This window comes from Talpa europaea, assembly GCF_964194135.1.
Source record: "Talpa europaea genome assembly, chromosome: 16".
NCBI lineage: Eukaryota > Metazoa > Chordata > Mammalia > Eulipotyphla > Talpidae > Talpa > Talpa europaea.
The window spans coordinates 20,150,657-20,165,170 of NC_140084.1; the positions used below are offsets into that span (position 1 = coordinate 20,150,657).

At 49.5% G+C, this 14,514-nt stretch overlaps 1 protein-coding gene across 1 annotated transcript in view; it reads left to right on the forward strand.

The window, feature by feature from the left end:
- Nucleotides 1–14,514, forward strand: part of ATP2C2 (ATPase secretory pathway Ca2+ transporting 2) — a gene marked incomplete at both ends in the record, with an annotated part of 49,514 nt that overhangs the window by 22,104 nt on the left and 12,896 nt on the right. The window contains 8 exons of the mRNA XM_084256843.1: nucleotides 2,068–2,176; nucleotides 6,350–6,499; nucleotides 6,581–6,649; nucleotides 7,231–7,306; nucleotides 8,858–8,924; nucleotides 12,556–12,680; nucleotides 12,810–12,907; nucleotides 13,694–13,795. Of these exons, the coding sequence (XP_084112969.1) occupies nucleotides 2,068–2,176; nucleotides 6,350–6,499; nucleotides 6,581–6,649; nucleotides 7,231–7,306; nucleotides 8,858–8,924; nucleotides 12,556–12,680; nucleotides 12,810–12,907; nucleotides 13,694–13,795 (796 nt within the window). The remainder of the gene's footprint in view (nucleotides 1–2,067; nucleotides 2,177–6,349; nucleotides 6,500–6,580; nucleotides 6,650–7,230; nucleotides 7,307–8,857; nucleotides 8,925–12,555; nucleotides 12,681–12,809; nucleotides 12,908–13,693; nucleotides 13,796–14,514) is intronic.

Genomic DNA, 14,514 nt, shown 5'->3' on the forward strand with positions numbered 1-14,514 from the left:
GAGAAGATCTGGGCTGAACAGGTGGATGTGCAAGGCTGTCAGAAATCCAGATGTATGACGTAATAAGAGGTGCAGCCGAAAGCATACATGATTTATGTGGCTTGATGATTGGATCTTAAGTTTAAATATCAAGTCTTGGCCTTTCAGGTGAGCCATATACATTATTGATGTCCCCAGAAGTCTCTTCTAAAAGACCATTTTATTTTCAAGAGTACTGTTGACTGGCATCCTGGTGGAGATGAAAGAGCATTGGAACAGAAAACCCTGCTCTCTGTGTCTCCAAAACCCATCTTAACCCTTTTGAGAAATACCCCCCATGTGGATCCTCCCAAGTCACCTCCATTCTTTGCACAGCCATTAAATATTTACTGAGTCCTACTTCATGTCAGGAGAAAGAGTTCAAGGTTACACAGGTGAGGAGGATGGGAAGGCAATAGTTTTTAGGGTGCACACATTTCTCCCCAGGGAGGCAGATAATAAAGCAAAGAAGTGAGGGGATTTTGAGATGTGCCGGGTACATGGAAGCCAAAAAGACCCCCCCTGAAATCCAAAGCCACATAAAAACCAAAGCAAACAAAAAATCTCAGAGATACAATTGCAGCTGGTGGAGAAATAGGGACAACTTTAAATAGCTGACAATCAGAACAGCCTGATCTGACATTTAAGAAGGAACTAACATTTAAGTTGAGGCCCGAGAAAGAGAATGAGCCAGCCCTGGGAAGAGCTGAAGGAACAGTAAGGTGTATATCTGATCAACACTCCTCTTTATAAAGATCAGAAAAAGCTGCACAAACCACAAGGAACTGTCTTATCTCCTGACAAAGGATGTGAGTTTGGGGGACAGTGGGGTGAGTTCATCAAGAGGGCACCAGAGACTTGGCCCTTTTATTTCTTTATGTTGCCATCCTCAACTTGTTGACTTTGTTCTCAGCCTGGTTCCCCTCATGGTCCCAAGAAGGGTGCCACAGCACCAGACATCGCAGCAAGACATGAAAACATAATAGAAGAGGCTGGCTCTCTCTCTCTCTCTCTCTCTCTCTCTCTCTCTCTCTCTCTCTCTCTGTGTGTGTGTGTGTGTGTAGTAAGGAACTCTCTCAGGAGCCCCTAGCAGATCTCCACTCATGTCTCCAAGGCTAGGGTGACAGAAGGTGCTTGTGCCCAAACCAGCCACAGGCAGGGGTTGGGGTCACCCTGGTCTCACTCAGGACCACGCCCTACAGCAGATGACTGGAGAGAAGGGTGGCTATTGGAACAAGATCGAATTCTGCTAACAGGAGGAGGGACATGTCTCTACTCCAGCTTTCAAGGTCAGCAAGGTCCTTGAGACTAGAAAAAGCTGGGTGTGTTCAAGGGCCGATGAGGTGAGAGGCAGGAGCTGCAGGTGTGGGAGGAGGCAGGCCCGGTTCCAGGGGACCCTTAACAGGGCCTCTGGGTTTGACTCCAAGGTCATTGGAGAGCCTGCAGTTGGTTTGGAGTTGGGGGAGGTGATTTGGGGTTTGAGGAGCTGCCAGAGGGGAGGCTGTGGCAGCATACAGGTGGTAGGGCGGTGGGATTCCAGCTGGACCCTGTGTGCTGAAGGAACCCTGCCCCTTGTCTGAGGGTTATAACCATGAAGAACAGTTGTGGGCCTGTTGGAAGGTGAGCCGGACTTCTGGGGCCCTTGAGATGTTCCTCCTGGCTCTGACAGGGTTCTGCAGGCCAGAGTGGTATGCATTTTCTGAGGAGGGCTGCTAGCTGCCAGCTTCATTAAAGAAGTTTCAGAACCACTGACCTAGACCCGCAAGAACTTCTAGAGGCAGCCTGTGGCAGCCTGGCCTTGTTTCTAGGCAGCGTAAACAGTCATAGCCCCATTTTTCAGTTGTGGCCCAGGGCTTCTAGAAGTCATGTATTTCCCCTTTTTACTTAGGATACTTGACTTTAGAAGGTAGTGAAACCATAAAGGCACAAGAGCTCATCCATTACTGAAAGATAAAGTGGGTTTCTGTCACCTTTGCTCAAATTCTTCCAAGTGTGTGAAGACATGATGCCAACATGGGCACTTTTGCTTTTGTACCATTTCGAACGCAGCATACGAGATGGAAAACTCCAGCATCTGCTTGCCCGAGACCTGGTTCCCGGCGACATTGTGAGTCTCTCGATTGGAGACCGGATCCCTGCAGACATCCGGCTCACCGAGGTGAGCAGCGTCCTGACCCTGCGGGCAGGGAAATGCACCCCCTCCCTGCTGAAGGCAGGGCCTCCTGGCTCCCGTGCACTCACATTCAGGCACACAGACAAATCAGGAAGATTAATTTCTAGCCCAAAGCTCCGCAATCTGTTTTATGAATGAGTTCTTCTCATTTAAGTCCAAGCCTGCCACGGGTCAAGTTTGGGGACCCACTTGTTGCCAGGCCTGTGTAGCAAACTAACAAGGCAGGGTGGGGAACGAGAGTGGCTGTGAGAGACCGCCACACGGATGTCAGCAAGAAGTGATAGGAGATGGCTTAATGGCCAGGAGGGAAACAGCCAACACACAGAGAAACTGGGGCTCCCGCTCATACAGCAGGGGTGTTTGGAGCAAGCTCTTCCTGACATTCATGGCTCTCGGGTGTCCCTGCTTCACAGGACAGTCCCTGAGGCTCTCTCCTGCCACGATCCTGGAGTCTTGAGAAAAGGTTGAATCAAGTTCACAGAGCTCTGCTGATGGAGCTGATCTATTTCATGATCCTGTCCAAGACTGCTTAAGAGTCCTTCAAAGCATTCAGTGATAAGGGATTAAGCACACCTGCTGACTGATTTCCGCATTCTCAGGAATTGTGGGATCAGTAAAAGGGGGAATTACAGGGGGGATGGAGAGAGGTGCCCAGCCCCTGGACCTGTGTTCGTGACATGTCTTTGAACTAGAGGCAGGGCCAGAGGGTGTCTTCCGTGTGGCACTTAGGGCTTCAGGCCCCTCTGCCCTTGACTGTAAATCTCAAGGCCAGGCTGGGGCTAGGTGAGTAGAAGGGCATTCACTCCCAGGCTCCTGTGGGGGCCCCCTTCCTGTGCCAGAATGGATTCTGCCCTGTCCACTTCTCCCAGAGGCAGCACTGAGTTCTCACCCCAAGTCCAGGTACACAGATCCTCTCAGAGGGCCCCTTGTGCAGTGGTCCACAAGGAAAGAGGGGAAGTCAGCCTGACATGGTCTGCTTCCCAACACAGCATTCCCAGGTACAGTGTGGGGGTTCAGATGCTGGGCGGCCAGTAAGGAGGACACGATCCCCCTACAGGTGCTGTGCAGAGGCAGTGTGTAAGATGGTTAGTGCCCTGGGTCTGGGAATTAGCCTGGGCCTATTGTTGACAAGCTGTGTGATCTGAGCAAATTACTTAACCTCTCTGTGCCTACACTGCCTCATCTGTAACATGCAGGATGATGGTGCCCACAGGGTGGTTGTAAGGGTGAAATGATTTCATTGGTGCAAGAACTCAGACAGCCTGGCAGTGAGGAGTGGGCATGTATTGGAAGTCAGAGGCCAAGGCCTGGGTTTCAAATATTCACCTGCAGCTCCCATGTTTGGCTCTGAGGAAGAGGTCTGCCTCTCTGAACCTTGGTGGCCTCTTCTGTCAGAGGGGTGATGTTCATTTCCATTTCACTGGTTCTTAGGCAGATTAAGCAGGCTAAGACCCATAGCCCGCTTGGCACCATATATTGCCATTAATTGAATTATCCTTCCAGCCTCGACCACAGCTCTTTGAGATAATTTTTTTAAGCCCCAAATAACTCCCTTGCTCCTTGAGCTCATTTTCTTCCTGCTTATGTGAAGTTCAAGTGTCCCTGGTCATGAACACCACCACAGCTTCCAGCTGCAAACCTGCTGGGTAGTATTTTGCAACTCCGTGGAACAATCAAATAGCTTTGTTTATTCACAGTGGAATATTTTATCAGGTCTTAAGCCCTGAGATCAGGAGATCTTTCTATACATCTGAAAAGCCATTTATGTCCAGGAAACAGATTCAAGAAAGCCCTTGAAATAAGTAACCCTTCTTGCCTCAGGGCTCTCCCTCTGCCCTGCTCCACTCCCCATAACCTCATCATTGTTTCAAGAAGTATTTCTTGAGTACCTACTGTGTGCCAGGATCTGTGCTTAGGTGCTTAGGATACAATGGCGGAAACAGGCCCTGTGGTCCTGGGTTTATAGCCTAGAGTAAGAGACAAATCATGGGGGAGGAGCATGAGCAAAAGGGACAGATTTCCCACACAGGAAAAACTTGCCTAGCTCAATGCAGTCACAGAGGGCTTCCTGGAAACAGCAGCTTTTGAGCTGACCAGAGTGGAAATGCAACAGGAACATTCAAATTGTCTTGTAGAAGTGTAAAGACTGAAATGAAAAACAGAACAAGAAAGTTTGAGGAAGTGTTAAGACTCATGTCTTGGCTTGGAAGGGTGGGGTCTTCATGCAGGCTTGACCTCTTAGATTCTTGCAAGCCCAAATAGACCTTAATGAAAAAAATCAGGATCAAATCTGACTCTTTTTACTTCCACGTGCCCAGTTAGCTCCATTTGCTGCCAGCTCTTTTCTTGTATGCCAGGCTACTCCCTCCATGCTCTGCCACTGCTGGTCCCCCACATTGAGAGTCTCACTGCACCTCGCTAGGGCTGTATTTCTCCAACTGTAGGCTTACCCCTTAATGCAGATGGCCCACCTCTTATCTCACCCACATCCCTTCTATCTCTGCTCAAGACTTTTAATGTCTCCTTGTTACTCTCAACCAGTGCCACCCACACCTTGCACAAGTGCTCTGCGCCAGTCCAGCTGGTCCTGCCTGTGTGTCCACAGATGGCTATGCCCTCTCGTCCTAATTAAGTCCCGTCTTCCATTCAGTACTCCCTGAGGACAGGGGCAGCGCTCCTTCCATTCTGACTTCAGCACCCAGGACAGCACCCGCACATGCCCACTCCCTCCCCCGAGAGGGTGACTGACCCGTGCCATTGCTCCACATGGAGGGCTTTGTCCATCTCCCACTCTTCTGGCACATCGTGCCAATGCCAGCCTTCCGTCTCCCATGCCCCACCCCTCTGCTGGGGATGAGATTTGATTAGAACATACGATTGCTCTGATTGTGTCTCTCACTCTCAGTCAACCGTGGGCTCCTTCCCAGGGTTCACTTGTCATGTTTATTGCAACATTACTGAAATGTAAACAGACATAGAGTCAGGTCCAACTCCATGTGCTTCCAGTATACACAACTGTAAACCTAAGCACAGCTCGTTGAAATCACTGTCACACCCCATTAGATGGTGCTCTTTGCTTGCCAGGGGCAAGTGGGTGCTGATTTCTGCTGCCTGGGGCTGTGGGTGAATGGGAGTCTCTATCATCCTTGGGGACGGGGATCCCCTGGCGGTGTACAGATTCTAAAAAGATCGTTGCTGAATTTTAAATATTCGAAATTATAGAGAGCACACAGGCTCCATTTGAGAAACACAGATCTAGTATGAGTTAGTTAGAAAGAAGCTTCTCTCTCCAAACTCATCACATAGGCTTACGTGACAAGGACCTGAGGGTGGACCCCACCCATAATGTCCTTGACAGTATCTGGCACAGCACTGGCCACAGGAGACTCACCCCTTGAGTGATATCTACAAATCTGGTCAGTTTTGCAAAATGGTTAAGAGTGCAGAACCTCTGTTCAAACCTCAGCTTTGCATCTAACTAGCTTGTTACCTTGAGCAAGTTACTTAATCACTCTGCGCCTCAGTTTCACCATATGTGCAAGGGGGAAAATAACACCGCCCTCAGGGGGAGTGTGAAGATTAAGAAATCAGCCCTGCAAAGCACTCAGCGCCAAGCCTGCCGCATGGCAGACACTCTAGAACTGGTAGCACCTCCCTGCTCCTTTCCTAGAGAATGAGAATCAATCAACCTGTGTCTGCATATGGTTCTGGTGTGTGTTTCTGGCGTGTGTTTGAGTGTGCCTGGGTGTGGCTGTCACTGAATGTCCAGGCTCCCTGATGTTCCAAGCACACATTGTATAGGATTTCCAGGTCGGGAGCGGGACATATGGAAAGTTAGGTCAAAGCCACGAGTGCTTTGAAAGGCTTTTGTAAATTCACCATTGCCTACATTTTTTCTTAACATTACCTACAATTTACAAACATGTTAAGAGAAGGTCTGAGCCTTCTATGTTTTTCAAGAGGGTCCACAAGTTCGAAGCTTTCCCAATTCCTGGCGGCACCTCAGGCCATATTCTGACACTTGACCCCTGATTTCCACATCTTCCTTCTTTGCTTTCATGGGCAAGTGACTTTAAGGTGCTGGAGACCATTCTGTGTTTCCACCACACTTCCCAGGGCTGGAGGACAGTCCCGCCGTCTCTCCCTTTGCTCTCCTAGGTCACGGACCTCTTGGTGGATGAGTCCAGCTTCACCGGAGAAGCTGAGCCCTGTAGCAAGACGGATACCCCACTGACAGGTGGGGGGGACCTCACTGCTCTGAGCAACATTGTCTTCATGGGGACCCTGGTGCAGTATGGGAAGGGGCAGGTGAGCCTGGGCACCCTGAGGCCTTATCTCTGTGCCCCCACAGGCTCCCGCCCCCTCTCACACGTCTCTCTCCGAACACAGGGGGTCGTGATTGGAACAGGGGAAAGGTCTCAGTTCGGAGAAGTGTTTAAGATGATGCAGGCTGAAGAGGTAAGACGAGTGGGGGGTTTGGTTCTCTTGCAGGCTGGTGTTTGAGATCATCCTAGGCTAGTGGTATCTCTTAGCCTGCTCAGCTCTGTCTCAGAAATGAGAATCATGTGGTTAATGTGAATACACTTCCAAAAATCTTTACTTTGAGGGAAAAAAAAAACAAAATTAACAGGCAACTGTAAGTCAGAGACATTTTGCAGGGGAGGGGGAGGGAGAAGAGGGAGGAGCACAGGGGGCTGTGGTGATGGTGCAGGGCTGAATGGGAGGTGGGAATTCTGTGGGGACTACACCTGAGAGGAGAAAGCAAACACTGTACGAAAAAGAACAATGATATGAAATATATATAAATAAATAAATTATATAAAAAATTTTAAAATTAAAAACTTTCCTTTTGGAACATTAGAATTTTATCTGGGTATAACCTACAGGCAGTAACATGTACAGGTCTTAAGTATAGAGGTCTATGCATTATTAAACATGTGAGGCTGTGAGTCATCATTCAGCTGGTACATAAAAACCAAATAGAAGCTGAGGACACTGCTGGGGTCTTATCTCACAAATCCATTTTCTTATCCTCTCAGACTCCTAAGACTCCTCTGCAAAAGAGCATGGACAAGCTGGGGAAACAACTGACACTTTTCTCGTTTGGCATAATTGGTGAGTGAGGCGGTTTCTGCACCGGTCCTGAGTTATGTTTTTCATCTGTCTTGCTGCTAGTCTGGGAGAGGATTGGGGGTTGGGATCTGAGATTCTCTGACAGCAACACGAGGTTTCTGGATTAGTCAGAGCAGGCTCACTGCTGTAACAAGCAGCCCCTACATTTTAATGGCTTAATATGTTTAAGGCTATATCTTGCTCACACCTCAGCCCATGAGCATGTGCCTGGTTGAGTCACTTTCCCAAATAGCTCACTTCCAAACACAGACTCGGGGACCCAGGCTCCTACAGTATTGTTGAGTCTCTGTGGAGGGGGGCATAATTCTATTTGACCAGCAATTAGGGAAGAGAGAACAGGAGGGTTTGTGTAGGAAAATTTTAAGGCATAACCAGGAAGTGAAGTCATCTCTTACCCACACTCTGTTGGCCAGAATGGAGTCACATGGCCTACCTGGCTACAAGGGAGACTGGGAAATGTAGTTCAGTGGTGTGCCCAGCCCTATTTCTATGCTACTCAATAGCATAGAAATGCAGCCCATGCCCCCTGCCCTTTGGCAGTACATCCAGAAGCATCAACATGATATTGCAGACCTTACTTGAGGTCTTAGCCTGAACATACTGGGCCCTCACCCTTCCCCTTTCTGCTGTCTCCAGCTTTGGTTTTGATTCTGTGTTCTTCAGTTCCAGCCATCAGGGTCAACCATTGCCTAACCCATGGTAGATTTATCAATAAACACTTATTGAGCGAATGAGTTAATACAGGAACATTTAGTTAGTGTCTTATGATACACTTGAACCTATGCTAGGCTCTAGGGTCACCAAGATAAGTCAAATACAACTTCTGCTTTTGGAAGGGCCCTCAGCAGATATGGGAGAAAACAAATGTGAAATGTGAAGCTTTCTTGCTAGAGATTGGAAGGTTCCAAGAAGAAGGTGATATTATACTGGGTCTTGCAGGATGCAGAGGAGTTTACCAAGTTGAAAAAAAGAGAGAGAGGGATTTGAAATTCTAGACAGAGGAATTGTTAATGGTGCCTGCTAATGGTTGATGAAGGAGAAGCTGGCACAGGGACCATATTGAGTCGTGACTCTGCAGGGTGAAATCTTTTCAGAAACAATGGCCCATCTGCTCATCCTGGGAGCAGCTGTCATGGACACCTCAGACGCTGTGAGGGACGTCATGGGTGCACACTCTTTTGTCATCATCCCTAAGCCTCAGTTAATAGCCTGGAATTTGCTGGCTGCTTGTTTCTTTGACCTGAATGGACTAGCTCCTTTCCGGAACCAGTCAAGTCAGTCAGTCTTGTGGTATGGAAGTATCTTCCTCAGAGAGACCACGGAGTGCAGTGGCACGTCCTTGAGTTACTCCTTCCCCCGTGTGTGTGCGTGCATGCTCCTGCGAGCTCTTTTTTATTTTTTTAATTTAAAAGAATTATTTTTTTGGTAGAAGATTTTTTTTTCTTCCTTGCGAGCTCTTTAAGGAAGTGAGTTCGCAACAAGTTTGGACATGGACGCGTGTGGGTGCATGTTGATACGTGTGTCTCTTCCCAGGTGTGATCATGCTCACCGGCTGGCTGCAGGGGAAGCCGCTGCGCAGCATGTTCACCATCGGGGTCAGGTAAGGCACTGGCGCCCCTCGTCAGGGCGTGAGAGAAGCTGGGGCAATTGGGGAGCAGGAACGGTGTGGGAGCATGCACCCTGCACCTCCAGGCCACAGCCGGCCTGTAGCACATCGTCTGACAGCCGGAGGCACTGGCTAGTGCTAACAAGGTGAAGAAAGCACACGCTGCTAGTCCCCATCGCTCTCTGCCAGCCTGGGGCTTTGGGTCTTTCTGTAAGTGTGGGCCCCAGGGCCGGCCTGTGTTGCCTTAAATGCTGTTGTATACATTTGCCGTGTAGTCCTGGGTGAGCTTGTTAGCCTTCTGTGCCTCAGTTTCTCCTTGGTGGGATGCGAGTGGGAGACAGCCCCTCCTGGAGTCACGTCCACGGGCCCTGCCAGGAGTCATCCCTCACCTGCACTGAGTACCTGCATCACTCGGCACTCATGGAGCCAGAGGCTGGAGTTTGCAGGCTGGCGGGGGAAATGGAGCAATTGAAGTGAACATTAATAATGATGACATATGATCAATGCTGCAAAGGAAGGCATGGCTGAGAGGCCCAAAAGGAGGTCCGTGGTCTCGCCCCACGGAGGTGGCCCGGGCAGGGTTCTCTGCGGAGCTGAGCAGGAGAGATGAGGAGGCAGCTGCTAAGAGACGAACAGGCAGGGCCAAGGCATGACGATGGGGATGATGGTGGCGCCAGGAGTGACCAGCCCGTGAGCAGTTAGGGGCAGGTCACGGGGCCTAGGAACCCTTTTTGCTCCTGATTCTAATCAGGTCACCAGAATCCTTGCTGGTCCAGGCTGGCACCTCTGTTCTCTGGGAGCAGAGAAAGGAAAGCATGAGCAGTTCTTGGCAGAGACTGCAGGCCATGGGCCATGTGCTAGGCTTGTATCAGAGGTGAGAAGGAGGAAGCAGTCCGAGAGGGCAGCTGGCTGCACCGAGGACTATGGGGCGGGTGGGCGTCCTGGGAGAGGAAACCCCTAGGGCAGGGGTCCCCGACTTCGACCTGAGACAGAAGTGTCCTGGAAGAGCTTGTTGGACACAGCTGGCCAGTGCCCTGCCTCGGCCAGGCTGGGTGGGCCTGAGACTCTGCATCCTCCTATAGCCGGGGTGCTGATGGAGAGGGCCAGGAAGCAGGCAAGGAGCCAGATGCTGTGGCTACTCCACCTGTGGGCTCCAGCAGGAGGCAGGGCGAGGGACGAGGCTAAGTCCCTCTCCAAGAGTGCTCAGTCGGCCAGGCCTTCACAGGCTGGTGGGTGCAGTAAAGGAGACCCCTGAACCTTGGGGACCCCAGAAAAAGCAGAGCACTCTAGCCACATGCTCAGGACCCTGTCCCAAATAATGATGACTTCCACTCTCATAAAGCATGGAAAGTTCCATGAGCTAAAACTACTAGATGTTTCCAGGTAAACAATGAAAAAGGCCCTTTGCCCGCTCTGACCCCACCTCCCCAAGATCATTCTGATTCCTTGCCTTTCTTCTCCTCCAGCCACCGCACCCCCCCATACCAGGGAAAATGTGTGGTTGAGGAAAAAGGCTACAGTTTCACCTTGTGACTTCAAAAGGTTTTTCGGTTTTTAACAGAATTGAAGTCCCTCAAAACTCCCAAATCAAGGTAGAAATGACAGCAGAGCCCTGGAGAAGAGTCTCCAGAACAAATGAGGATTGTTCTTATCAAAAACTGGAGCTTGCTGCCTTGAGCGAGGGTCAGGATAACACATTTCCTGGTACAGGCTAGTCTCTGTTCATTTGCGGATTAATCTTTTATTATTAGAGAAACGCAGGCACACACAGACACACCCTGTCCTCCCCTGTGGGGTAGGTCCCCATCAGAGCCCTCTGCAAATGTTTGTCTAGTGAGGCTTGTCTCCCGAGCCATAAAACCAAAGATGCCGGCCTCCCCGGTGGTGCAGCGGTTGAGCGCTGGGTTGTGAAGCTGCCCGCAGCCTCTGCAGTGCCGGTTTGATCCCCAGCTGCTCCCGGCCACCGGAGGAGGGTCCCACATGGCGCGCAGACCTCTCCTGCCGCCCGCTGCTCCCCTCAGCAGTGTGCTTCGGTCCTTCTGCCTGTTCTGCTCCCCGCTCTGGCTCTGGTGAATTCTCTCACTCTCCCGCACTTCTGACTGTACCCAGTGCTTGTATGAATAAATAAATAAATCTCTAAAAAAAAAAAAAAAATACAAAAAACAAAACAAAGATGCCATCTTGCTGTCACCATAACCAGCTCAGTCCTTGCCCAAACTGTGACCTTGGCTTGTATAACTTGTCCCTGAATATCCCTTTGTCTCTGGGTGAAAGGCTACCACTTATATAATATGTATATATAATTTTTTTTTTGCATGACTTTCATTTCTCTTTATTGTCTTAAGTTAATAACCCAGGTAAGCAAGTTAGTTGCTTGTATCTGGCTGGTAGTGAGTGGTTGATGTGCTAAAAAGTGGTAGGTTTCTGGATATAGTTATTGAAAAATATTTTTTGATAATGTTTTTTTCTCCCACTACCATCCCTTATATCCCCTTGTCCCTTTCTTTTTAAAAGATTTATGCATACAAGAGCTGGGGTGCAGGCCAGAAATGCAGGGGGTGTGTGTGAGAGGATTCACCAGAGACAGAGTGGGGAGCAGAACAGGTGGATCTACTGAAATACACTGCTGAGGGGAGCAGCGGGGAGACAGGAGAGGTCTGCTGCGCCATGTGGGTAGCTCCCTGGCCAGGGATCGAACTCAGGCCACAGTGCTGCTGATAGTTTCATAGGCTGTGCCTTAACCCCCTGCGCCACCAGGGAGGCCCCTCCCCTTGTCCCTTTCTTTACCCCACTCCTCTTAACCTCAGAGCCCTCACTATGTTTGTTAATGTCCACTAGTTTTTGTAAGTATTTTATTGGTCAAATTGTCTGCTCTGTGAATGTCCCGCATTGTCATTCATTCTGACCTGCTTTACTGCACGTCATTCCCTCCAGCTCCTTCCATGTGGCTGTACCTGGCAGCATTTTTTCTTCCCTTATAGTGAATAGCACCCCATGGTGTAGGCAGACCACATCTTCTTGATCTAGTCATCTGTGGGTGGACATTTAAGCTGCTTCCCTGGCCCAGCTATAGCAAATAGTGCTGCAATAAACATTGTATTTTGACAGTTTCACGTTCTTTGGATAGAAGCCCAAGAGCCCTTGCTGGCTGTTCATACACCATATTTATTTTGATTCTAAGACATACATTCCTTTTTACAATTTAACTCTGAAGGGGCTGGAGTGGAGGGATGGGAGTGGGGGAAAAAAATCAATTTAAGTGATGTGATAAGAAAGCCCCGTGTCATTAATTGGCTTTGTACACAGTCACCTTGCATCTTCAATATGCTCACATATGGCCAAAGGCTTTCCTCTCTAATAAATGAGAACACTTTGTATGCAAAAGGACTAATTCACACTAAAGTGTGGGGGTCTGATAGAGAGGTTCCTTCCCAGCATTTTACAGGGGAAGACCTCAGAGCAATGGTTGCTGAAGGAGACAGGTACATCATGGGATTAGGAGTGGAGAACAGTATGGGGACACCACAGAATAACTTCCCCAAGTAAAAGTGTTGCCAGACCCTGTTGAGATTCATGTCACCCTTAAGTGCGTGTTAAAAGTGACCTATCTGACTTCTCAAAACAGCCTGGCTGTGGCTGCCATCCCAGAAGGGCTTCCCATCGTTGTCATGGTTACACTGGTCCTGGGAGTGCTGCGGATGGCCAAGAAGAGGGTCATTGTGAAGAAGCTGCCCATCGTGGAAACTCTAGGTGAGGGACACCAGCTGGTTGAGTCCTTATTAATGGGCATGAATAGGTGTCTGAGCCATGTTTGTTGAGCCTGAGAGTCAGTGGGGATGATCTCTTTTCCCTACAAATGCTGATGCTTCCTTGGGCCAGGGTGCTGCAATGTCGTCTGTTCTGATAAGACGGGAACTCTGACTGCCAATGAAATGACTGTCACCCAGCTTGTCACATCTGATGGACTCCATGCTGAGGTGAGTCCATGCAAATTTACAAGGTTCTGGACAGAGAGGCATGCCCCGGAGACCCTTCCTTCCTAGAGAGCATGTGGCATGGTCTCAGTTAGCAATTAGAAAGCCACCAACATAAGGTTCTTGCATAATCTCTTCACTACAAATAGGAAGATGATGGATGTAAGGTCACTACCTTTATTTTTTATCTTTTAATGCTAATCATGAACAAAATTTAGAAGCTAGAAAACAGCGACCCATAACCTTCCAGAATAAACCAACCCCAATTCTCCATCTCTGCTTTCAGTCCCTCTCCTGTGCATTTGGCTCAGTTGTAAGCTCCCAGAACGAGTGATTTTGTAACCTGATGCATTTTATACAAAACTCTGCAGGCCCAGGGTCAGCAGCAAGTAGCCCATGGGCTGCACCCGCCTTCGTGAAGAGTTTTGTTGCCCCCAGAGACACCCTTCCTGTTGCACATGGTCCATCATTTCAGACTTGAAAAGCCACCGATTGTGTGGCCTATACTGAAATATTTGCAAGGAAAACTTTGTCTACTCCTGTTCCAGAAGATTCCATGCTGTGGCTTAACTTGCCTAACTATAAATGCTACTGGCTGCAGAATACCCCACTGAGGTTTATGAAATCAACAGTGTTCAGATAAATCGCTAACCCCACCGGGACCACCTTCACGCTTGAAGCTGGGTCTTTGGGTGGGATTATGTCCTGGGGATGGATCCCCAGTAAAGACATAATGGGGCAGCACGTTTCTGACTCCTGGTGAACATCACTGTGCTGCTTTTCCCGCAGGTCAGCGGCGTTGGATATAATGGTAAAGGGACAGTGTGTCTTTTGCCAGCAAAGGAGGTTATTAAGGAGTTTGCCAACGTCTCAGTGGGAAAATTAGTGGAGGTGAGTGTCAAGCACTATGGTGGAAATCATGTTTAAAAGTTGCTGATGGGGAGGCTCCTGACAAGAGAAGGGCCAGCTGTGTCAAATGGTTCTTGCTGACAACTGGGCCACGCCTCAGGGGTCAGGTGGTCCTGGTGGCCTGGATGAAGGTGGTGACTCAGGAGGTAAGAGGTGGTGCCTTGTGCTCCCCCTGCTGCTGGAAGTCACTCCGTGTCGGGGCGTGAGTGTGCAACCAGTGCTTTGGACACGCATGATACGGCTATGTACATCCTGTCCTCACGGGAAACGTGCCCTCTATGAATATGAGGTCACCGCCTCCCCCTGCAAGGGCACCCACTCTGCTAGGCTCCCTCCCACCCTGATGGTGCCACTTAATTCCACAGTAACCCTGGCGGCCAGCCCTGTCAGCTCAGTCATGCAGATTAGGAGAGGTAACATGAGTGCCCAGGATCACCGGCCATGAGGAAGGAAGCTGGGAGCTTCCCCCTGCCTCCCAATTTGTGTGCATGTCTGTTTCTATCTTTATTTTTGATCAAAAAGTATCATTTACCATAGAATTCACCCTTTCAAGTGTACATTTCAGTTGGTCTAGATTCACACAGTCACACAGCCATCACCACTGTTTAATCCCCATCACCCCCAACAGAAACACAAACCCCTTGGGGGGGTCACTCAAGTCACCCTACACTCAGCCACCAGTTATCCTCTACCTGCTTCCC